The sequence below is a fragment of the Lupinus angustifolius genome, chromosome LG06, assembly GCF_001865875.1.
Source record: "Lupinus angustifolius cultivar Tanjil chromosome LG06, LupAngTanjil_v1.0, whole genome shotgun sequence".
NCBI lineage: Eukaryota > Viridiplantae > Streptophyta > Magnoliopsida > Fabales > Fabaceae > Lupinus > Lupinus angustifolius.
In genome coordinates, this window is record NC_032014.1 from 29,509,058 (window position 1) to 29,534,936 (window position 25,879).

Genomic DNA, 25,879 nt, shown 5'->3' on the forward strand with positions numbered 1-25,879 from the left:
AATGTTTAATTTAAGGTGAGATATGTGGTTAATTAATGTATTGGTGGTAGTTGCTTAAGATTATATAGTTTTTTTGTAAAAATTAAATAATGTTAAGGGCAATATAGGAAATGAAAATTACACCACAAAGGAAGTTATTTCAAGTTTTGGCTTTATATATAGTACAGATGTAATACAAAACAAAATGGTTACAAAACCAACCTCCTATAGTTGGAGAATGCCAAAGTCCAAACATAACTTCAACGACCACCTATTTAACATAGGAATACAGAAAACAATGCCTCTAGAAGAACATCAACTCTTAAGGTTATGCTTGGATTGGTGGAGTGGAATGAAAACTAAGTTGGTTCCATCATTTGGTTAACACATTAATTGTCATTAACACAATTATTTTATATTATTATTATTTGAATATTTTACGATTTTTCATAATTAATTTATTTACAAAATCATTCTCTTATAAATAGTTTTACTTCCTTTAGCGGAGCATGAAATAAATAATTTGCACTATATGATTTACTTCTTTTCTTTTGGACATTTTTTATGGGAGAAAGCAAGAATATCCACAAAACTCAAATCTTGAGATTTTGCTTAAAAGTTTTATATTCATATTACATGTTTCAGACTTTATAGATTATACCACAATAAATATGAGAAAATGGGAAGATTAGTAAAAAAAATCAATTAAAATTGATTTTGTTTGTAAAATTGGTTAATTTGAAAAGGTGATTGATTTTAGTGGAGCATGGTTGTTTGTAAGAAATAAATGAAGGTGATAGATAGCAGAGTGAAGGAAAAAGAATATAAAGGAAGAATGAAGATTGTTGTTTATATGTTGTGGGAATGGGATATGTAGCTAACTATATTTAGAAGGAGAGATGATTGGTTATTGTGCACCATTGGCTTTGGCCTTTGGCCATTAGCATTAGCATTGTCCAATTATAGTACACCTCATTCATTCATTCATTCATTCATCTCAATTCTGTTTCTTGTCTCTATTACTCTGTTCTATCTATCTGCATTGTTGTAATTGGAATAATAAATCTATATTTGGGGGGATGGAGATGGTGGTGGGTAGATTTTGATTCATGCATTGTTGTCTTTCTAATTTATCTATCTGCATTCACTTCCCTGCCTCCTACCAAAACAATACAATACAAACAATACATACATAACATCTCTCTCTGTGTATTTGGAATTATTATCATCAAGTAATAGGAGCATGAGTGAGATGATGACATCCACCTCCCGGGGTTCCACCTCCTCTTCCAATGGTCTCCTCACCGTTACCATCGCTGATAGCACCACTAAAGACAATGACAATGCTATCGATGATGATGACGACTTGCTCGTCGACCCGGATGATCCTTTTGATATTACTCAAACAAAAAATGTACCTCCCGAGTCTCTCAAGCGTTGGAGGCAAGCTTCATTCGTGTTAAATGCTTCAAGGCGTTTTCGATATACTCTTGACTTGAAGAAGGAAGAGGAGAAAGAGGAAAAGAAATCCATGATTAGAGCCCATGCCCAAGTCATCAGAGTCAGTTCCATTCATTTCTCATTTCACATTTCACACTTCTCATCTCTCATTCAATCCTTCTTTTCTCATTTCTTATCTGTTATCATTCCTTATTCTATTAGGCAGCTTTGCTTTTCAGATTGGCTGGTGAACGTGAACTAGGTATGCACCTTATATATAACATTTCCTATTCTTTGTTTTCTATCAAAAATTAATATTTTGAATCATTGCATTGCAGTGACAAGTTCATCAGTCACGGCACCAACTCCAGTTGGTAACTATGGAGTTGGCCTTGAACAACTTGTTTCCATGTCTAAGGATCAGAGTGTTTCTGCCTTACAACAATACGGAGGGGCGAGTCCTTTTTCCTTCTCATCTTTTCCTCAACCCTTTTCCTTTACTTCCTTTCCTAATGTATGTTACAATGATCTAATTTTCAGGTTAAAGGCTTATCAAATTTAGTAAAGTCAACTCCAGACAAAGGCATTAGTGGAGATGACGCTGATCTAATCGAAAGGAAAAATGAATTTGGCACTAATACATATCCTCGCAAAAAGGGCAGAAGTTTCTGGGTATATTCTTTATCATGCTTATACATGTGTAATATAAAGGCATATTTCTTATGATGTTTTCTTCTTTCTTTCTTCTAATTAAAATTGATGCATTAGTTTCTATGCTGGTATTAATTTTTGTGTGCTGGTCTTACAGAGGTTTCTATGGGAATCATGGCAAGATCTGACCCTTATAATATTGATTATAGCAGCTGCGGTGTCATTGGTACTTGGAATAAAAACAGAGGTGTGATTTTACACCATCAATCACAACAGTAATTTGTTCTTGTTTATGAAGGCTAATCCTTTTCCTTTGTTTTGTACTCGCTAGGGTTTAGAAGAAGGATGGTATGACGGGGGAAGCATTGCTTTCGCAGTTTTGCTTGTCATTGTAGTTACAGGTACTGAATTGAACCATTTCTTTCTTATTGATGAATAAAATTGGATTTTACAGTGTCAATATTTAAAGGTGTCTATAGCATGAGCAATGTCCATACAGTTAATGAAATGAAACTATTTAGGATACTTGGATAAATCAATGGCCATAACCATAACTTATTTAGATTAACCTTAAGTTGTTACTTCCTTATGCCTTTTTGTCTGCCAGCTGTGAGTGATTATCGACAATCCCTGCAGTTTCAGAACTTGAATGCAGAAAAACAAAATATACAACTAGAGGTGTGTAACATTATATTATTACAAGTTAGAACTTAACTCATCGTGAGAAGTTAAATTGATCATTTACTACTCTTGAACATTTTACAGGCCATTAGAGGTGGTAGAACTATAAAAATATCAATATTTGATATTGTTGTTGGTGAAGTGGTGCCCCTTAAAATAGGAGATCAGGTGAGTTTACATAACATTTCTGTTTGTAATTCCTCTAGAAATTGAACAGATTTCTTTCTACATTAATTAATAATTACTTTACGGGTGTATTCAGGTTCCTGCTGATGGAGTTTTAATCACTGGTCACTCACTTGCCATTGATGAATCCAGTATGACCGGTGAAAGCAAGATTGTATGTTGTTTATACCATCTAGTAACGTGATTGTTAGTTTTCAATTTTTGTGATTTTTAACCAATGAGTGTGCTACAGGTTCACAAGGATCACAAATCACCCTTTTTGATGTCAGGTTGCAAAGTAGCAGATGGAGTTGGTTCTATGCTGGTATAGTATTATATTATATCTTTTATACTAGTCTTCTTGTGTATTTCTATTGCAATTTGATTGCCATTGTGTTTTTCACGGCCCTTGATGGCTATGCAGAAGAGTGTAGAACACTCCACTAGTCCACTTATTCTGATGATTCTAACAACACATTTCAGAATGCTACCACCATGACACATTGTTATACTGCCATATGTAGGTAACCGGTGTTGGCATCAATACTGAGTGGGGATTGTTGATGGCAAGTATCTCAGAGGATACTGGAGAAGAGACTCCGTTACAGGTTCCCATCGAAAACAAAGAAAGAAAAGACTGCTACTTTATTGTACCTTAAGGGTTTATTTGCAAATTGAGTTTTAGAGGAGAAGGAAGATAAATGAAATGTTTCACGGCCATCCTACAAGTGTATTTCATGGCTATGAAGCCTTCCATTTCCCTTCAAAATCCAACTAACAAATGGACCCAAAAGATATTCACGTCGGTGACGTGTTAATACTTACAACTTATTTTTGGTGACTTGCGCCAGGTACGATTGAATGGAGTAGCAACTTTTATTGGCATAGTTGGACTTACTGTAGCTGTTCTTGTGCTTGCTGTCCTCTTGGGAAGGTAAAATAAATTGTTGGTTCATATGGGTTATAACTTATTAATACATTTTCCATGCCAACTATGACTAGTTATGTTGCAACTTTGGAATTATAGATACTTTTCCAGCCATACAAAAGATTTAGATGGAAATGTGCAATTTGTTGCTGGAAAGACTAGTATTAGTGATGCAGTAGACGGGGTCATCAAAATTTTTACCATTGCAGTAAGTGCCAATTCTCAATTATGTTTTGTTCTTATTTTATCTTTTGTAAATTGTGATAGTTTTTAACAATATTGGGCCTTGCAGGTCACAATTGTGGTTGTTGCAGTGCCGGAAGGCTTACCTTTAGCTGTTACCTTAACGTAAGTACTTGTTGCTGGTTTACTTCATTGATATAGCAATGACAATGCCATCTAATGATCTTTTATTGTCCTTGGCCCACTTTGGTGATAGCTTGGCATACTCGATGCGCAAAATGATGGCAGACAAAGCCTTGGCAAGTATCTATGTTCTCTAACAATGAACACAATATACTAACTTCTATGTTTTATAATTCTTGTCATATTTAGTTTTAGAACATATTTTCTGATAACCACAGTTACGCAGGTGCGAAGGCTGTCGGCTTGCGAAACTATGGGCTCCGCTACAACAATTTGCAGTGATAAAACTGGAACTTTGACCTTAAATCAGGTGAGTTCTGTAGTTGTAGGTTTGTATAGTATGAAAGGAGTTATGGCCACAATTTACATTATGCATGTAGATAAGAGCTTCAGGAATTAAATAATTGATGCATCTCAAGTTAGAAATGCAAACACCTGGGTAGGAGAGAGTAAAAGTTGTATAGTACAACAACATCATTAATCCATATCATAGAGATTCAACAAAGTATTACATTGATGTTTACTGCCTAACACAATCTTCACCTTTTATCCGGGCTAAGGACTGATTATGTATAACATCAAGCACAGGTAGGCAGGTTCGGGTAAAGGATTAATTTGGCTAATGCCAATTAAGCTACAAGTTGTTCGCAATGTATAACATCTGCAAGCTATTAGTTCATTCTGCATACCGCCACCTATTTGTATTAAAATTTGCTCCCCTCATTTTATTTAAATCTTTGATTTGTAAGTAACTTATTGTTGAATTATAGATGACTGTAGTTGAGGCATATGTTGGGAGGAAGAAACTAAATCCACCAGATGATTCATCAACAATGCATCCAGAAGTTTTATCTCTGACAAATGAGGGCATTGCACAAAATACAACTGGAAATATTTTTGTGCCACAGGTTTGACTTTCTACTTAATTTCAACAACTTTATCTAGGATTTCCTTTAATTTTGTGACATTATCTCCTACTAAATTAACTCAAGGATGTCCGAGTGGTCTAATACTAACAGTTTCTTATGGTTTAATATGATTGGAGCTATTGTTTGAGAAAATAGCATCTCGTGATAATTCAAATAGAAAAATACTTACACACACAATTGCAATTATTGAGAATTTTGAAGTAGATGCTTGTATGTTTGCGTGATGCACATAAAACTGATCTTAAGTTACTCTTGGAATCAGAGCTAATATTAAGATCAATGATGGCATTTTCATTGTGATTGTGTCTTGTTTCTTTCTGAATCATAAGCATTACTATGTATGAAACATAGAGATGACATTCTGCCACTGCCTTTGCTTTGGTAGGATGGTGGAGAGACAGAGGTGACAGGATCTCCTACAGAGAAGGCAATTCTTTCATGGGCGATGAAGGTACCTTTGCTGTTTGTTTTCAAGTATTTTTTATTTTGTTCTCTACCCCGCCTCCCTTTATCAATACATTGATCTTGAAGCTGAACTTATTTGAGTCCTTGTGGCAGTTGGGGATGAAATTTGATGTTATCAGAAAAACTTCAACCATTCTCCATGTCTTCCCCTTCAATTCTGAGAAAAAGCGAGGCGGTGTTGCTGTAAAGGTAATAATCATTGAATAGATCTATTTACTGATACATGCTTTTATATTGTATCTCATAAAGATTATCTGACATAAAAGTCCATCTCCTATGGTTTCATATTTTGTACTTTCACTTGTGAATCTGGTTAATTGACAAAAAATGGAATTTGTTTACATTTCTGTGATGGATTCATGTAACGTGGGTGTTGTTTCCATCACCTTTCATATGCTAATAGTAAATAATAATTGTAACTTTTTCCTGGCAGACGGACTCTGGAGTACATATACATTGGAAAGGAGCTGCAGAGATAGTCCTAGGAGCATGTGATCGATATTTTGATTCAAAAGGTCACTTGCAATCTATTGAAGAAGATAAGGCAAGGAACATAAGTTTCAAGTGCTAAAAGTTCTGATGGAATTTAAACCATTGAACATTTACAAGAAAAACATTTTCTTTTTGTTGATAGCTAACAGAAATTAGAATACAATGAAGAATGAATAGTTTCTGTTTGTTGGTAGCTAACAGAATATAATAATGAATATTTTCTTTTCGCAACTAAGAGAAATTACTAATTGATTTAGAATTTTCCTAAGTATATAGTATTTTTAAACTCTTCTGCAGGTATTTTTCAAGGATGCTATTGATGATATGGCTGCTCAGAGCCTGCGGTGTGTTGCCATTGCATACAGACCATGTGAATTGGACGAAGTTCCGTCTAAAGAGGAGGACTTAGAGAAGTGGTCCTTACCAGAAAACGACCTTATTTTGCTTGCTATTGTTGGAATAAAGGTATGCACCATAATTTGCCATTTTGTGAGCAATTAGAGGCATAAATCCATTTTGTTGTTATTATTATTATGTTGTATTTATAATCTAAAACTACGAGCTATGCTCTAGAGCTTGCTTGGTTAGCTTGTTTCTTATTATGCCTTCAAATTAATCCTGTACATTCCTTTATCTAAGTATCATTAATCGGAATGTTCAGGATCCTTGTCGACCAGGAGTCAAAGAAGCTGTAAGAATATGCACCGATGCTGGCGTTAAGGTAATGTATCATTAATTTTATGTTTGATGATTTTAGTTTTCATATTAAAAAAAAAAAAAAAAGACAGTCAGGTGTACGAGGCTCTCAAGCGAAAATAAATTTTCCAGGATTTGAACCTATGACCTTCAGATTATGACGCAAATAACTTTATCGTTATGCCGAGCCCTCTTAGTTTTCATATTGACTTAACAAAAATTGGCATCTTCATATTTAGATAGTAGTTTCATGTGAAACCGTTTAGTGGGTGTTGGAAGTTTGAAAATCAAGGGAAGTCAACTTAATGTATGTTTGTGAACTCATAGGTACGCATGGTTACGGGGGACAATCTTCAAACTGCAAAGGCAATAGCTTTGGAATGCGGAATACTGAATTCAACTGAAGAAGCTGTTGAGCCAACTATAATTGAAGGAAAGACATTCCGTGAATTATCTGAAACAGAAAGGGAGCAAGTTGCTAAGAAAATAACAGTATGATTCTCTCATTGCAAAATCTTGTAATTATAATCACTAAATAAAAGTATTTGGAAATGTTAATCAACCACTAATAATATATATAGGTGATGGGGAGGTCTTCTCCAAATGACAAGCTTTTACTGGTTCAAGCACTTCGTAAAGGGGGTGAAGTTGTTGCTGTCACAGGAGACGGTACCAATGATGCTCCTGCTCTTCATGAGGTCTGTATATTTCTTATCTTGGATGTACAATATTGAGGCTCAAAGTTACTATCAACTTTTTTATTTTATTTTATATATAGTTGATGCATACATTTCTGGAACCTTTATAAAAATTTCATAGTTGATTTGGTGTTTTTACTATTTTGTATTTTAGGCAGATATTGGTCTTTCTATGGGCATCTCAGGAACTGAAGTTGCAAAAGAAAGCTCAGATATTATAATCCTGGATGATAACTTTGCGTCAGTAGTAAAGGTTGTTAGGTGGGGACGTTCCGTATATGCAAATATTCAGAAATTTATACAATTCCAGCTCACTGTTAATGTTGCTGCTCTTGTAATCAATGTGGTAGCAGCGATATCTTCTGGTGATGTTCCTTTAAACGCAGTACAACTGTTGTGGGTAAACCTCATCATGGATACACTTGGGGCACTTGCGCTCGCTACGGAACCACCAACAGACAACCTTATGCACAGATCACCAGTTGGCCGAAGGTTTGGATTCATTGTCTTGCCTTTCTCACTATAGATATGTTGGAGAATCAAATTTCACTATGATCCTATATTCTTATGTTTCCCTTTCAGAGAACCTCTTATTACAAATATAATGTGGAGGAACTTGCTAGTACAGGTAAAATATATGGAGACTTGTTACGATCATAATGGAATAGGGAAGACTCTTATCATTTAATTTATACCATATATTGCTTGCAGGCTCTCTATCAAGTGGCTATTCTTCTGGTTCTTAATTTTGGTGGTGAAAGTATCCTAAGTAATCATCATTCTAAAGCCCAAACCATACAAGTGAAAAATACTCTAATATTCAATACATTCGTCCTGTGCCAAGTAAGCTGCATATTTAACATTAAACTAATATGTCTAGTCCTTATATCATTACTACTTTCAAGAAAATTCTTATTAAACAATTTTACAATGTTTCAACTTACAGATATTCAACGAGTTCAATGCTCGAAAACCAGAGGAAATGAATGTGTTCAGGGGAGTGACTAAGAATCGTCTCTTTGTGGGAATTGTTGGAGTCACATTTGTGCTTCAGGTGAATAAATGACATTCTTGTGTTATTTGTGTTCATAATTGTGAACATTTAATTTTGTATGCATTTCTGAATGTAAGTGGAATTGTTAGATAATCATCATTGAATTCCTGGGAAAGTTCACAACGACAGTGAGGCTTGATTGGAAGCTGTGGCTTGCTTCTCTTTGTATTGGGATTGTGAGGTTAGTTGAGTAAAGTTTGAATTGCATTAGTGCTTTGATTTTGATATGAGTGATTATAAATTGAGGTGTGATGATTTTGGCTTGTAACAGTTGGCCTCTTGCTATGATTGGAAAATTGATTCCAGTTCCAAAAACACCATTGTCCCGCTCCTTGAAGAAGCAACTCATGCGATTCAAGAGATCTCGTGGTGGTGGTGCTGCTGCTCCATAGTAGTAGTAGTAGGAATAATATATATATACATTGCTGTTGCTGCTGCTGCTGCTGACCATTCCTTTCTTTCTTTCTTTCTTTCTTTGTATCTAGAATTTGTATATTCAACATTTATAACTAGCAATGTTATCATTATCAGATATTTATCACAAAAGTAATCTTAAACATTTCTGTGTTACAATTACTCACTCCTCTACAGATATACAACTAGTAAATATCAAACTGACTTCCTAGCTGGGGAAACACACACACACATGTAGATTTGTAGCAAATAGCAGTAATTAATGAAACGTGATGAACACAATAGCAAGCCATCTAAGTTTCAATAATTCAATTAATGGTACAAGAGAGATCCTAACGCAATTGATTAAATTATCCTCTTTTTTGGTCTCAATAGTCATTTTTTGTTAGGATGAGGAAGTGAAGAAACCAAGGCTGTGGCTGTGGCTGATAGAAAGAAAAAACAACAAGAGATTGATTCTTTAATAAAGGGTTGGTTATGGTGGTAGGTGGTGAAGGGGTATAATCAAATCAGGATTAGATAATTGTATCATGCCTACATATGGAAAGTAACTGCATCTAATAATCCTATCATTGTCTATTTTGGTCTTGTAATATTACATGGATAACAACATGCAGAAACTTAATTAAAATGTGTTAATTGGTAGAATAGGATGAAATTAAAAGAAAGTAAATTTTGTCTTAATAATAAAAATAATATATATAACAAATGATATGGTAAAGGTATAAATAAATAATGTTTATAAAAAGAATACTAATAATAAGGGAGGGAATAGGTGAGATGTAAGATTTTGTGGCGGAAAGAGAAGCAATAGATAAAGAAGTGATCTTGTCTATCTCTTCCCAATGGCTTGCTCTGCTGCTCCCAACTTCACATATTTACGCATTCCAATTCCCAAAATTTCTTCTTCTTCTCAATTATTCTCTGTTAGATGCTGCTGCATTAGTAGTAATAATAGTAATAGTAGTGATAGTATTAATAGTAATAATGAAAAAGAGAAGAAGAAGGAAGAAGTGAAGAAGAAGAAGTTATCTTCACAGTCATCATGGGAAGCAGAAGATGCAGAAGGGAAAGACTATCTATACAGACTTGGTCAAGAAGCTGATAATATGAACATCTCTGTTGGTCAACGTCATGGTTTCATTGATCAACTTTTTGTTGGTAACTTTCTTGGTCAGGATTCGGACATTGTCTTTGATTATCGCCAGAAAGTTACCAGATCCTTTCAATATCTCCAAGGCGATTATTACATCGCCCCTCTCTTCTTGGTCTCTCTCTCAACCTTCTTCTCCATTTTCTTCCATTTTCTTCCATTTTCTTCCTATCATTACTAAACTATTCTCTCTCTGTTTATTTTACAGGACAAAGTGGGTAAGTGTCAATAAACTCTCATAAGTCATTCTCAATATATGAATATGGCTATCATGTTCAACTCTTTTGTGAATGCAGTATGTCATATTGTGAAGAACTACATTGCCCATCTCCTCAATGTTAAAGTTCCCTTGATTCTAGGTATAAACTAAACTACATATCAATTTTTCTTCTTAGATTATACAAAACCCAAAAGGAAGTAATACAACATTCACCTGTGATTAATTTTAGATAATATTGATGTTCACACTGAAACCTCTACCCTGTTTGTTTTTATTCTCATATCAGATTTCATATATAATCTATATAAATGGCCATGGGAACATTTTCATGCATTCTGTTTAGGAATCACCTTTGTTTTCCTTTCCTTCCAGGTATTTGGGGAGGAAAAGGGCAGGGGAAATCATTTCAAACAGAACTTATATTTCAAGCCATGGGAGTTGAACCTGTAATTATGTCTGCTGGGGAACTAGAATCAGATAGAGCTGGTAAGTTGTTTTCATGTCTTCTATTATAAACATGTTTCTTTCAAAGCAAAATAGAGTTATAACATAAGAAGGAGAGCCAGTGTCTTCTATTATAAACATGTCTTACCTTTTACACAGTGTGTTTAGTTTTGATTCTCGTGTGTTTACATGCATATATATACCCTTTACATACACAGATACACTTCAATATGTGTAACTGATCAAATTGCACCATCCGCTACTAATTTCCATCAACAGGAGAGCCAGGAAAATTGATTCGTGAACGCTATAGAACTGCATCTCAAGTGGTCCAGAATCAAGTTAGGAGTTTTTAAGTTTTCAGTACTCCATACTTTCTATGTTAAAATGTTACTTTATGCAATCAATTGTACAACATTTGCTTTGAAAATGATCATGTTCTATGCTTATGTTGAAAGAAGTTGAACACTATGATTTTGCAAGTATTAGAGAATTGTTGCGTTAGGCTATCACATCTATGATGAGACTGGAAAGAAGTTTACAAAAGAAATAGAGGCACTTCTGACTCTGGTTGCCTAAAGATTTTCTTGCATATTTCATAACTTTCTGCTTGTGATTCTTTTTGCATCCACCCTTAACCCTAGCACTATCTTTGAACTATATTTTATGAAGAAAGGAAAGTTCAGCCTGGAATCCTGCATCTTTAACTGCACTATGCTGTGTAAAACAGAGTTATGACATACTGACTGCTGATGTATCCAATGTTCACCTTCTAGTTTGGCAAAGAAAGTTCCAAATTGTCAATACTAAATTTACCTCTAGCTGCAATACTCATTAGTTGAAAAATGCTATTGGTACAGGGAAAAATGAGCTGTTTGATGGTCAATGACCTTGATGCTGGCCTTGGTAGATTTGGTAAGCAAATATCTGATTTAAACTGGAGAGACATAAATTTTCTTTAGTTTTATTCCATATCCAATTTTTCCCTTTTCACTGTGTGTGTTGCATTATAATAGAGCATCATGACCTTACTAAACATAATTTTCTTGGTTTGACAGGGAATACTCAAATGACAGTCAACAATCAAATCGTTGTTGGGACTCTCATGAATCTATCAGATAATCCTACAAGGGTCAGTGTTGGGCAAGATTGGCGAGAAGCAGATATTACAAACAGAGTTCCAATCATTGTGACAGGGAATGATTTTTCAACTATTTATGCTCCACTAATACGCGATGGAAGAATGGATAAGTTTTACTGGTAAATTATTTCATCCATCTTATGAGTCGCATTCTAGGTTGACTGCTTGGAAATATATTATTTCATCCATCTTTCGATTACTGTAAATTTGGAACAGGCAACCTAACCGTGAAGATATTCTGAACATCGTTAACAGAATGTACGAGAAAGATGGCATAGCTAGGGATGAGGTTGTAAAGATTGTGGATACTTTTCCTAATCAAGGTAGTTATTTATATGCCTCATTTGTTGTGTTGTTTAAATTTGAAGTTGGATTGGTACGGTTTAATTTCATGCATGGCCACATACTGATTTGATTTGGTTATTCACAGCATTGGACTTTTATGGAGCTCTGAGGTCACGTACATATGACAAATCTATTTTAAAGGTACGCAGATACATTACTTTATATTAAGATCGCACTCATCTCTATTTGGTTTTACATTTCCATGTGTTTAAACCAATATGTATTCATAACAGTCACAAACTTGTGGTTGAAAATCTGTAGTGGGTTGATGAAATTGGAGGTGTTGAAAATCTTGGAAACAAACTTATCAGGAGAAGAAAAGATGAGAGCCTTCCTGTATTTATTCCTCCAGAGGTAAATTAATCAATCACCCCATTTTAACTTTTTCCCTCTTGATGATATTGTTTTGGTTTGATGTGAAATGAATGAAAGTAAAATTAAGTGTTTTTTTTTGTGTGCATTCATTGGGTTGGATAGCAAACAGTGGAGGCTTTACTGGAGTCAGGTTATTCTCTGCTGAAAGAACAAAAGTTGGTTATGGAAACTAAACTTTCAAAGGAATACATGAAGAATATAGAAGAGTAATTAACACAAGGGTGTTGTTGGTGAAAATAGTGTAATGATATATGGAATGCCATCTTTACACAGTGAAGTGCTCATTTTGTCATCCCTATTATTAAAATGAGATAAAGAAGAGAGTGATGTAATTATTCATATACTGATGCTGATGCTCTTACTATTCTATTATTAGTTTAGACCCTCCAATGCAATTCTTATGCATACCCTAATCTAATATCCTTCAGGTCAACTAAATAGCGTTATCACCACACTCAACACACACAAATAAAACAATCTAATTTCAAGTTTTCAAATCTCTTTGAAACCATCCCTTTTTAATTTTAATTTCAAAGATGGGGTCCATGTTTGGACTTTGAAGAGCGATTGTAGGAGAAGTGGTCAATTTTGATAAATAAAGAACCAAAGACAGACGTGGTGTTTGAGTTTAATCTAAGGGGGGGAATGAAAGAAGATATGAATAATGATATCAGAGTTTCTTTCAACCACGTGTTTGGTTTTGCTTGTGACATTTGTTGATGAATAATACAATCTCTATGTGTATCAGTAAATGTTATTTGTTATATAGGATGTTTCATAGTGGTATTTATTTATACTTTAATTTGAATATAAAACGTGTAGAACATCCTTTATTTATTAAAGAGTAAGTGTCGGTGATGAGAAGAAGTGAGAGAGAGAGGTGTGTTGTGGAAGCAGTAGTGACCAAACAGTATGAGTATTAATAATAATATTATTAAGTTAAAGGATGATGTGTGTGAGTGTTTGTTGATTAAGAGAGTGAGATAGAAGAAGAAGAAAGGATATATAGGAGATGGTAGAAGAGTGTTAATATTATATATATATATATATAGATAAAAAGGAAAATGGAAATATTATTATTGCAGAAGATGAAGCGTCTCTGGTTCCTCCTCCTCAAGTCTCACCATCGCAAACATGGTATATCATTTCATCCATCTCTTTTCTTCTACCTTTCTCTTTTCTCCTTTTCTTTTTATTCCTTTATCGATGAAGGTGTTGTTTGATGCAGGGTTACTCAAACTAGAGAGTGATGTAGAGACTTGTGGATATGAGGATGTACAAGTGATGTGGGAAATGCTACAAAGAACTGAAAACCAAGTTATTACAGTCAACAACAACAAGCGCAAACAACTTCCATTCTGGAGGATCTTTGTATGGTCCTCTAACCCCAGTGAAGCAAAGCAGCTTCATCACAATCACCAAATCACTCTTTAAACTAGACACTTACTTGCCTTTCATGCATAAAACGAGTAACTTTGAAAACAAACTCATATGAGGTTTCTCTCTACTACTACAGTATGCCTTTGATATGTAAATATGCCAATAGTTACTGCTTCTTTAACACCAAACCAACATGTTTTATTTTGTAACCTTTTGTTTCTTTCTATGTACCGGATACACCAAACATAGATAGGAACTTGTATGTTCTGACTTGTTAATCTAACGTTAACTTAATAACAAACAACAAAGTCTTCAAAATAAGTATTAGTTATGGTCTTCAATGCAGCTACACTAATACTCTTTTTTCATTCATAATACTCCTAACGACTCAAGGGGATTACCTCAATATGTTTTAATACTACAAATTATCTCATGTTGTATATCTGAAAATGCTATATATTTCAAGTTCCAACCAATAATTGAATTACACAGATTAACACCACTCACTCACTCATAAACATACATACTAACACGCTAAGCTAACTCACACCTCTTATTAAAATTTTGTTATTAAAAAGCACCTAATTACATAAAAATAAAGTACTATTCTGCATAATGAAAGAACATTACGGCATAAAGGGCAGTAGTGGAATGAAACTCATGAAACCTTTTGCTATGAAACCTAAATCAATAAAAAAAAACAATGGAAAGTTTTCATGGAAGTGAGTGTGAGCCTTGTAACCTTCCCTTGAAATGGGAAAGAGTGGTGTAAACATGGGGCTCATACAAGTCAGCATTAATTGTTTCTGATGATGTTCTGAATTCACTGATAGTGTGGTAGCCTATGCTATTGTCCTCTCATATCAATCATGAATCATGATGCAGTATTATATATGGATCCAATGCACAGCAAATACATTGAAAACAAGGTAAGGAGAGTAGTTAAAGCCCTATTCACCCCACCACACTTAGGGATCCCTGCCCCTTTCTTAGAAGGAGCATCTGCTGCTGCTGCTGCATCAGCCGGTCCTGCAGATGGTGTTGTTACTGCCACAGGTGATGCTACAGGGACCGGTGCAAGTACTGGCACAGATACTGGTACAGGTGATACAACTGGAACCGATATCGTTACAGGTACGGGTACAGGTACAGGCACAAGCACAGGCGTAACCACCGGCACTGGGGCAGGTACGAGCATCGGTGTTAAAACTGGCATTGGAACTGGCGTGACACTTACTATTGGCTCAGATGCTACCGGCATTGGAACTGGCACTGTTACAGTTATTGGTGCTGGTGCTAGTGCAGGAGCATTGTTGGAATTTGAAAGGAGAAAAGGTGGCATGATAACTGTGCTTACATGCACCACTGAAATATTATAGGGTTGTGAAACTAGTGATTTGATCAAATTACACCCTATGCTATCATTTGTATCAAAAGCTGATGCAAATGAAACAGCACCAGTGCTCAAATCAGTTATCTTTACAAAACCTTGAAGGCCATGAGCTTGGCCACTTGTATCAAACAATGTCCTGACCGTGACAGATTGGTTTTGAAGGTGCTGCAACTTCTGAACATCGAAGTAGTCAAGAATGACATGAAGGCTAAGAACATTCTTTATTACATTCATTGATTTACCAGAGACAGGGGCCATGCCAGAGTTATCAACTGCCAAAATAGTTATGGAGTTTCTGTTGTTGATGTCAGTTGCTAGGTTGGTTTGTGTGAGGTAGTTGCTGAAAGTGCTATATGTTGGGAACTGTGAAAGGAGTTTTGTTATGTCAAAACAAGTGACACATGGGAACATAAGAAGAAGAGAAAAGGAGAGTAAGAGAGTACAAAAAAGTGAGCTGAACAAAGACACAGACATCTTCTTCTTGGTTTGTTTTATTTGATACTTTGATACAAATATGATTCATAAGGTCATCACTCTGTGTTTATATATTATGTGTGATTGAATAAGTATGAATATGACTAGTTTTGATTTGTTTATTTCTGCCGAATTTTGAGGAAGTTTACTTGGATGTAATAGCAGAGATGGGAGGAAATGGTGGAGCTTTCTCTAAATTGCTAGGCTACTTTCAACTTTGACATTCTATACATCCTTCCTTCTTAACTCTTTTCTAAAATTAGATTACCACTTTTCCAATCTTTAAGATCCACCATGCATGCTGTGCAATCATATATTGACCAAATCATTATTAACATTTATGTTCAAATTACTACTTTTCATCTTCTAATCTTTTACCATTTCAATCAACAATAATATCTAATTCATCATTTATTTCACTACTTATGCTACAAATGTTATGCAATAATATTTTTCTGTGTTAGCCAAGAGAGCTCTCTTAATCATAAGATATAAAATGATCTCTTTCGAGTATGTGCATCTTACTATAAAAACTGTTTCTAACATTTGAACTTGTGACATAATAATTGCTAAACAACAACCTTTCGTCGTACCAAAATTAATTGAAGTATTTTAAAACTTTATTCTCAATAACTATATGTTTTATCATAGTTTTAGAAGAAGGATAAATCATGTGTCCTTTTCAAAACACATTAATAAATTTTAAAAAAAAAACTTTATTTTTATGAGAAAAAGTTTAAGTTGATTAGATTTTAGTTACATGTAGGGCTAATGACTCTATAAGTATCTAGAGAAATACTTATAGATTATCCACCAATGCAACTATATAAAGTACTTACATATTACCAATCAATTAGGTCATTGCTTCCACAGTAAAATTTGAACTCACAAACTTATAAGCTATGAGTCAATTTCTTATTAGTGGGATGAAATATACATAATAAAAATAAAGATATATTATAAAAATAGGATGAAAATTCTATTTATTAGAAACATAAATCTTATCTACCTTTATGATAATCCACAAAAAAAAAACTTAGGATTTTTCTTTAGTCTCATGCAACTTTAAATCAGTATTGATTGTAAAATGTACTACATGATTTTCTCATAAAACACCTTGGCATTCAATCATTTTCATATTTATATAATCATGTTATTATTAAAGTAAAAGGATTAGATGTCTAATTTTTTTATGTCTTATGTTTCAAACTAATCATATTTATTAATTAATATATGATATTAATAATGAATCGAGTCTAATATATATGAATTGCTAATGTACAAAATTATACATAATTATTATACTATTTATCATTCATTTATATTATTTTTTTATTTAAGAAATACTAAATATGGTTGATGATAATACATGATAAAAAATGATTATGGGAGTATTCCAATTTAATTTTTTAAAGAGAAATTTGTGAAGGCTTTGGATCATATACTTAAAAGGTGGGTTGGTCAAAATCTGTTTGAAATATGAATCCACTTTAGTTTAAAATGAATTGTGATGGATTCAAAAAAATTTGAAAATGAATTGTGATATATACTTTTTCCGTTAAGAGTCAAATGTTAATCTTAAATTTATTAAAAAATGATGTTGAAGGTTGAAGGTAAATAGAGAAAGAGAGAGAGAGAGAGAGAGAGAGAGTGAGAGAGAGAGATCCTGTGAGTGAGTTAGGGTTTGTTTGTCTCCGCATCTCAAAGCAACGCAACCATGAAGCTGACCGTGAAGACTCTCAAAGGCACTCATTTCGAAATTAGGGTTCATTCCTACGATACTGTATCTTCTCTCTCTTTTTTCCAACTATTTTCTATTCTTATTATTACTTTAATCTCTCTCTAATTAATCAATTAAATAATTAAAGTGTTGATTATTCCTCAGATAATGGCGGTGAAGAAGAACATTGAAGATGTGCAAGGCAAAGATAATTACCCATGTGGACAGCAATTGCTGATTCACAATGGCAAGGTTTTGAAAGATGAAACTACATTAGCTCACAATAATGTCTCTGAAGATGCCTTTCTTGTTGTCATGCTTAGTAAGGTATTCATCTATTTTATCTTTCTTAAACATAAAATGCAATACCTTTCTTAAACACTATCTTATCTGTTTTTACTATTTACCTCTCATGTTTAATGCATTTTGTTTGTTTGTTTTTCTACTCCTTTTTAATTTAACCATGATATGTCATTTTACTTGTGCATTTGCAGAGTAAAACCTTGGGTTCTGCTGGAACTTCATCCACTCAGGCATGTTCCTTGTTCCTTGTTCCTTTTATTTATTTATTTATTTATCATATTGTGCCATTTCAGTTTTCTTTATTTTCCCTATCTCTATAACTTTGTGATTCTGCATGTGTGTCGCAGCCTGCTAGCAATCCACCTACAACTGTATCAACATCAAACTCTACTCCTCAACTTCAAACTGAGTGAGTCCATTTCAAAAAGTTTTTTATCTTGTTTTTATATCTGCTGATTTTTTGCCCTAACTTATTTTATTTGTTTCTGCAGGGCTTCAAATAATCACGCACCACCTGCAACGGATGCCGCAACTACAAAGTATGGCTTTTATCCCTATGTTTCTCTGAATACACTAGTAATAAATTTTAGTGAAGTGTCTGTCCATTATGCCACTATGTACTGCCTTTAAGTAGTTTATGATGAAAAATGCTCAAAACTCCCAAAATGCATTTAAATAACAAAGCCAGAACCCTCAGACGGTTAATTTTCCTTGTACAGGCAACTTTAGCAGCTGCTATACTATTAAGATGAGTAGACCCAGCTTAAGGCTCAAGAAGTCCTAATCCAATCAACTAAACTGTAATTCCCTTGTCTCCTAATTACACTTGGCAAAGATGAACAATATTACTGAATTGTTTGAGTGGTATGACACCCAGGAAGCGAATTTACAATTCATTTGTGCAAAACTAAATACCTTGATCTTAGGGATTATAATAATTAAAATTTGTATTATAAAATCCTAACATATATGCAAACCTAATTAAGTTGTAACTAATCATAATATATACAATGAATAAGGGTATTTAAGAACATTCAGCAAATAGAGTTACAACCTGAATTAACATGATATCCATAAACATCTTACCCTCATGCTGCATTAGGTCTTGTTTGTTAGCCTTATGTACTTGCCTTGTTTGTCATTACCTCTTTCCGGTAATCAAGCTTGTTGAAAAACACTTTTGTATCATTTTTGCAGTCTGAGTACAGATACTTATGGTCATGCTGCTTCAAATTTAGTTGCTGGTGGTAATCTTGAGCAGACTATTCAAGAAATTATGGACATGGGTGGTGGCAACTGGGACAGAGATACAGTTAGTCGTGCTCTTCGAGCAGCTTACAATAATCCAGAACGTGCTGTAGATTACTTGTATTCTGTAAGCCTAAACTGCTCAGTGTAGATTCTTACTCCCTAACGTCTCTGCTGTGTCTTTTTTTATTTAACAATTCATATTTTTTTGGATAGGGGATTCCTGAAGCAGCAGAAGTTGCTGTACCAGCTCCTCATTTCCCAAGTAGTCAGACAACTGAAACTGGTGGGGTCACTGCTGGAGCTGTTCCTGGGGTACCTAACTCGTCTCCCTTAAATATGTTTCCACAGGTAAAACTAATGATCCTTAGTGGATAACAAAAGTTATTCTACCTTTTTTCTTGTTGTTACTGTTTTTTGCTTTTTAATACGTTGGAACTCTTTCAGGAGGCAATTTCTGGTGGTGGTGCTGGAATTGGATCTCTCGACTTCCTTAGAAACAATCCCCAGGTGGGCTTTCTGTTCCATCAAATGCTTTGCTCTCTACATTAGAAGACATTTATGATCCACATATTTATGGTCTAAGAAAGTTTTAGTATGTTGAACATGTTGTACTAATGAAACCTGAGGTGTAGACCATGTTTAAAAATGAATCCTTTGTTTATACTGCTAATAGCATTAGCCTTCAAGATTGAGAAACATAAATTTGAACAATCTGGTTATAACTTATTTCCCCCCACTGGTAATATGCTTTAGAAAAGAACAAATGAAATATGGGAAATAAGCAATAAATTTAATATTTTACTTAATTTAATTTCACTTTTTTATACGATTGGAGCTGGTAAGAAATGTTATGCCTAACTAAACAGCATTGCCTAGTGAATTTATTGCAGATGTTTAGTGGTAGACAGGTAGAAAATATATTACTGCAAACTGTTTGTTATTCATATCTTGCTTCAAACTATACTTTGTTTGTAGTTAAGTAAATGTTTCGTTGTCTGTTTTTAGTTTCAAGCATTACGTTCAATGGTGCAATCCAATCCCCAAATTCTACAGGTATTTATTTCCTCAATCGCCTAATTCCTGATTTTTGGGGTTTTCAATGTCTAAAGATCATTTCTTTTGCAGCCAGTGCTTCAGGAACTTGGAAAGCAGAATCCCAGTCTCTTAAGACTAATTCAAGAGCATCATGCTGAGTTTCTTCAGTTGATAAATGAACCTGTTGAGGGTTCTGAAGGGTGAGTGTATTGCTTGCCATGGACACATTTACAGCCATTACTTGATGACACAATGATGTATTACAGTCTTCGTCATGTTTGTAACAATGAAAGTAACCTTTTGACTTGTTAGCTTGATATCCTATCTAGGAACTAATCATAGCATTAACATTGAACTAGTTTATTCTCTTTACTTGATTTTGTTTGTGGATGCTCAATTGGTCATAAAATAAATGGAAATGCAACTGTCGTTCTTGCTTTAGGGATATATTTGACCAGCCTGAGCAAGATATGCCTCATGCCATCAACGTGACACCAGCTGAGCAAGAGGCAATTGCAAGGGTATATATATATATATATCTCTCTCTCTCTCTCTATTTTTTTAAGTCTGAATCCGGTACATGCTTTTTTTCATTTATCTGACTGATTCTTATCATATGTAGCTTGAGGCTATGGGATTTGATAGGGACTCTGTTATAGAGGCATTTTTGGCATGTGACCGTGATGAGCAATTGGCAGCCAACTATTTATTGGAAAATGCTGGAGACTTTGAGGATTAAATCACCAAGCTATAATTCGTAGTTTTGTTCTGGTTTTTTTCTTGGCCATTTTTCTCTCCAATGTCTTTCTCTGGTAGAGTTTGGATTTGGATTGACATATTTAACTGAAAGAATAGACTTTATTACAATTGATTTTAAAATGGTTTATGTTATAGCCTTCTCGAGTTGTCCTCCCTCATGAAGTAGTAAGGGTATGATTGTAAGTTAATTTATTGGTACTTTCATATCAAATCATTTTATATGGCACCCATGTTAAATTTTCTGCATGGCAGTTGATTGATTCTACCACTGCTATTTTCGATGTGTGTTCTCTTTTTCCCTTTTCGTTTTCATTTGATATATTTTTGGGCCGTGAAAAAATGAGTTAACTATAACGGGGTTGCCAAAACATTGATATTATAGCTCTATATCGCCTTAAAATGAAGGCGATGTGACACTTGAGTATGATAGAGAAATAGGTAACTTAGTTAAGGATTAGATAGGTGCCAATTTTGTTGCAAGTTGATTGAATCTTTTTTTAAATCTGGAATATAATTGTTCTTTTCTAGTACCTTGGGACTCATGTTTTCTAATTCTTTTAAATGCAAACACAATCAGTCTCGAAATCTTGTTACCTACTTTTACTTAATGAAGGAAACACAATACTTCAATCACACTGGATTATGATTGTTCAATTAGCATTCCTAATGAATCGTGTTAGCTAATGTTTCATATCATGCCGGTAGCTTCCTTCAGTAGGTCAATTTATTATACCCATTGGTATTTGTTTCTTTGTTTGAGGCCCTAGACAATCAGAAGTTACATTAGACTAATTAATCTGAGTTGTGCCAAGACTAGTCATTATGGAAGTAAAACTACAACTTGAAACTTTATGTAAGAGGAATTAAGCTCCTACACTCAATTGGAGAGGTCAACTTCCCCTTCAAACTTGTATGTTTCAGCAACCAAATATAGGTAGGTAAGCAAGTCAAGAAGACTAAAGAGAAGTTCGAAACAAGAGAGCTCAATCTTGTACATTTACAAGATGAAGTTTATTCAATACTTTCTCCCATGCTTGTACTGCATTCCTGTATCGATAATGTGATCTCTTATCTTCACAATCTGTCTGTGCAAATGGTCGTATCTACGAACTGGGTTATTAATATAGATGCCACCACAGTTGTGATCATATACGTCGGTATGCTTCATGTCTTTTCTCTATTGCAGAAGAACAACATTATGTGACGGAATCTCTTGTAAGCCATTTTGACTTGAGATAAATAAAGTATGCCTACACAAGTAACCTCTTAAATTGAACAAACCACAAATGCTAAGCACCTTCATTTGAGCACCATTGTGAGGGGGAGTGGGTCATTTATTTCTGAAATAAAGATGGTATAGCAAACATAAAAGCCTTACTCACTCTTAATATTATTAAACAGAAGTTCTTTTGAAAGTTCAGACTTCACAGCAAATGGGCTTACTTATGAAGTGCGCTTAGTAAATACATAGCCAACAATTCTATGACCACTTATTTTTCCTTATTGAATTCTTGGCTTGATTTTGACTAACAGGGGATGGAGCTTGTGGGTAGTAAGACCCATTGTGTCCACATTATCTTCCTCCCCTTGTTCCAGCTCCCACTCAAATTCTTGAACCAGTCTTCCAATTGCTGTGCAAGCTATCAACATGGCCTGAAGAGAGCCTGCACACACCCTCTTTCCTGCTCCGAAGGCCATGGTCTTGTACAAATCATTCGGGTCATATCTCTCATCAAGAAATCTCTCAGGCATCCACTCGTGAGGTTTTTCCCACCGCTCCTTGTCCATGTTACATCCATATATGTTTATTGCAATCTGTTAACATGATCTTGTCAGTACACAATAGTTGCAATCATATACACAAACATGAAGGAGTTTAATTTGGTGAAAAGTTTCTTATACTGTCAACCAAATCATATATCATGCCATGCATCATTTTTTTAGGTAGTTATTAGAAAAGTCTTGAGATTTCTAGTCATATGGTGATGCATGCATGATTGAAGTTGGCAAAGATAAAGTCAGTGAGAAGATAAATAGAACCTCGCTTCCAGCAGGAATATGATATCCTCCCAGTTGAGTATCTTCATGAACATATCTTAGTGGTACAATTGGAGCTGGACTATACTTCCTTAAAGTTTCATGGAATACAGCTCCCAAGTAGAGTAGCTTAGCTAATTGATCTTCTGTAATCTTTTCAGGTCCACATACCTTTCGGAGCTCCTCATACAGACGGTCCTGCCATACAAAGAGGAAACTAGTGACACTGTCAATAAGAATGAAATAAACAACAAATGCCAAAATGAACCAACCCACCAATGCATGGCTCCAAACAAACCTGGCGAGTTTTGTCTTTGGCAAGTTCGTAGATAGCCCATTCTGTTGTAACTAATGTTGTATCTGATGTCTCAATAATGGTCTCCCAAATCAGCATGGCAAGTTGTTCTTCGGTCAGTTCTTTTGCTTCCGATAAGAGGTGGTCAAAATAACAATTCACTGCCTGTGACAACCAGAACAATCAAATAAGGATAACTCTATCATAGGAGAGATTATTGCATGGTTCTAAACCATGCAATTAGGCTATACACTGGTTTGAAGTTTTTACTAAAGAAAATTGCACCTCTCCAGAAGCCACCCGCTTCTTCTGCTCTTTCAACAAGGCATTCATCACAGCTGTTCTGTGGAAATGCATTTTCTGAACTTTCATCTCCACGCTCCTATTTGGAATCCATTTCAAGTATGGAAAAAAATCTCGCCAATCCACCTCAATTGCACCCTCCATTGGGTCAACCACTAGAATCTTATGCAGGTCCTCTTTTGATATTGTACTCCCTAGCTCCTCCACATAAATGGATTCTACATTACTTCCCACTGCCTGCAAATTTCAGTTTGGGAAATTATAGTGTTAGTGTATTATCAGAAAACGTCCATTTATTGTAATTAAAAAAAGGAGAAACTACTCACTTGCTTCAGTGCTAGTCCAAAAAGTTCAGACACAAAAATTTTCCTAAAATTAACAGCCAAATCATAGGTGGTCTTGACATGTTCATGAAACTTGGTGACAATATTTTCCATCATAGTTTCTCTGTGCAAACGGTGGCGCTTCTGAATATTGAAAAGAAATGGAGTTGAGAACCAGTCAGAAATCAGAATCCAAAGCAAAGCAGAATAAGAAAACACAAAGAAGAGTTGTATTGTATAGAAAGAGAAATAAAGAAAGTAGAGTCCTGTGTAATGATGGTGATAAGGTAACCTGTGCATTGGGTCCTAGAACATTTGCAAGAATATGTCTTTTGACTGATTTGTGAAATTCATTGTAGTCACTCATAGCAACCATACATTTATCATAAGTCAGAATATTGAGAGCATTTGATAGTTTCCTTGTTGAAATTGATGGATATCTGGTTACCATAGCCTGAAATGAGCATAGTTATGATCCAAATAATGAGAATGAAAAAAGGAAATAGAATAATAATGAGTTAATGAGTGACCTCTTTGGCAAGGAGGGTAGAGTTGAGAACAATGAGGGTGGAAGCACCAGTTCTGATTGAATAAATGGGTCCATAGTTTTGAGCCATATTTGTGAATGTCTTGTATGGTTTCTTCTCTTTCAATTGTAGTAGATTCCCTAACACTGGTACACCTGGAACCACTGCAACAATATCCAATCCATTATTATTACAAACTAAAACTAGATACACCAAAACAAGTTACTCATTATTATTACCTGGTACTGAAGGGAGTTTCGAATTATTATTATTTCTATTACTATTACTATTTCTGAATCTTGGTCTCAGCTTTGGTAACAAGATCAAAAAGAGAACAGAGAAAGCAGCTAAGGCAACAGAGGTCGCAAACAGTTCAAGGTACAGGAACCTCTCCATACTTCTTCTTCTTCTTCTTCTGAATCTCTCTCTCTCTCTCTCTCTCTCTCTACAAAACACTTATTACTATCAATATATATACACCTTTACTAACTCAATTCCTAACTCATACATCATAAAGATGGTAAAGTTTACAAAGCCTACCTAAACCAATTCATTTTTTTAAATAAAAAACATATTTAATGTGCCTCAAATCTATATTAAATTATGCATTTATTTAAATGTCTAGATTGTAATTTTAACTAACATTAATATTGTATTTGGTGGTTTAAAAGTGATTTTTTTGTTGTTCTTTATTAGAAATAAAGATTTGGTAATTTACTTTTGAAAAACAAATCAATGGTTTGCCAGAACAAATAAATGAGCAATATCCTCATATAAAACGAGTAGATAGGAAAAATAATGTATTATAAAATGATATTTTATAACACATCACTTTTGTATGGTATAGGAGGACTTATACGAGGATGTATATATTCATAACTAAGTAATTTGTTTAAATAGATAAACTTGGAGTGCAATAAGTTGTAATATATATTCACAATAGAATCATTCTTATAGGCAAATAAACGGATTTCAAATTTGAACAACCGATGAATTTGATGAAGAATATAATATTAATCACCATTGTCTCTTAGAGAATATAAAAATTGAGTATGAAGCCAAAACATACTCCTTACAACTCTACCATCTAATTGCATAATAAATTAATAAGCGACAATGAGCGTTTGATTATATGAATATAATTATTATACGTGATTGATACTTAGAATAGTAAATAGCATGTTTGTTAATGTTTAACTAACATATGCGTCTCTTCATTTTTTTGGTTAGATGTTTTGAAGAGAGTGACATCACATGCATGTGAATATGTGTGTGATGATCTTGTTCGGGATTTCCAATAAATATTCACAGGATTCTGATCTGGATTCTTTTTTCTGATACAAAATAAGTAAGAATGTGAGGCACGCATGCATTCAGGGTCACATGTTTTTTTATCATCATTCATTGCGACAACATCTTCTGTAACCCCTTCACTCATGCTCT

The 25,879-nt window shown here is 34.4% G+C and overlaps 5 protein-coding genes across 5 annotated transcripts; 3 read left to right on the forward strand and 2 right to left on the reverse strand.

Annotated features, from left to right (window-relative positions):
* Positions 974–9,120, forward strand: LOC109350781 (calcium-transporting ATPase 9, plasma membrane-type-like). The gene is made up of 30 exons (XM_019592086.1): positions 974–1,540; positions 1,642–1,681; positions 1,758–1,873; positions 1,960–2,091; positions 2,228–2,317; positions 2,402–2,471; positions 2,678–2,748; positions 2,836–2,919; positions 3,014–3,091; positions 3,170–3,241; positions 3,441–3,524; positions 3,768–3,850; positions 3,944–4,052; positions 4,137–4,192; positions 4,284–4,326; positions 4,437–4,520; positions 4,981–5,118; positions 5,525–5,590; positions 5,698–5,793; positions 6,038–6,148; positions 6,394–6,561; positions 6,758–6,817; positions 7,120–7,284; positions 7,374–7,490; positions 7,645–7,982; positions 8,073–8,118; positions 8,202–8,333; positions 8,437–8,544; positions 8,634–8,725; positions 8,816–9,120. Exons 1-30 carry the CDS (start codon positions 1,223–1,225, stop codon positions 8,934–8,936), a joined length of 3,288 nt encoding a protein of 1,095 aa, XP_019447631.1. The 5' UTR covers positions 974–1,222; the 3' UTR covers positions 8,937–9,120.
* On the forward strand, positions 9,760–12,887 carry LOC109350787 (ribulose bisphosphate carboxylase/oxygenase activase, chloroplastic). Its single transcript, XM_019592092.1, has 11 exons — positions 9,760–10,226; positions 10,320–10,329; positions 10,408–10,470; positions 10,704–10,817; positions 11,055–11,116; positions 11,636–11,690; positions 11,834–12,035; positions 12,133–12,239; positions 12,347–12,402; positions 12,523–12,615; positions 12,739–12,887. The coding sequence occupies exons 1-11, from the start codon at positions 9,804–9,806 to the stop codon at positions 12,844–12,846; spliced, it is 1,293 nt and encodes a 430-aa protein (XP_019447637.1). The 5' UTR covers positions 9,760–9,803; the 3' UTR covers positions 12,847–12,887.
* Positions 14,891–15,883, reverse strand: LOC109350591 (fasciclin-like arabinogalactan protein 14). The gene has a single exon (XM_019591814.1). It carries the CDS (start codon positions 15,881–15,883, stop codon positions 14,891–14,893), a length of 993 nt encoding a protein of 330 aa, XP_019447359.1.
* Positions 17,529–21,178, forward strand: LOC109350788 (ubiquitin receptor RAD23b-like). The gene is made up of 12 exons (XM_019592093.1): positions 17,529–17,666; positions 17,769–17,930; positions 18,098–18,136; positions 18,254–18,315; positions 18,398–18,445; positions 19,104–19,281; positions 19,371–19,505; positions 19,602–19,664; positions 20,163–20,210; positions 20,283–20,392; positions 20,635–20,713; positions 20,815–21,178. The coding sequence occupies exons 1-12, from the start codon at positions 17,601–17,603 to the stop codon at positions 20,929–20,931; spliced, it is 1,107 nt and encodes a 368-aa protein (XP_019447638.1). The 5' UTR covers positions 17,529–17,600; the 3' UTR covers positions 20,932–21,178.
* On the reverse strand, positions 22,268–24,867 carry LOC109350784 (ent-kaurene oxidase, chloroplastic-like). The gene is made up of 8 exons (XM_019592089.1): positions 24,676–24,867; positions 24,440–24,600; positions 24,202–24,363; positions 23,913–24,053; positions 23,569–23,823; positions 23,287–23,448; positions 22,992–23,186; positions 22,268–22,766 (listed from the first exon to the last, which is right to left on the reverse strand). Exons 1-8 carry the CDS (start codon positions 24,830–24,832, stop codon positions 22,452–22,454), a joined length of 1,548 nt encoding a protein of 515 aa, XP_019447634.1. The 5' UTR covers positions 24,833–24,867; the 3' UTR covers positions 22,268–22,451.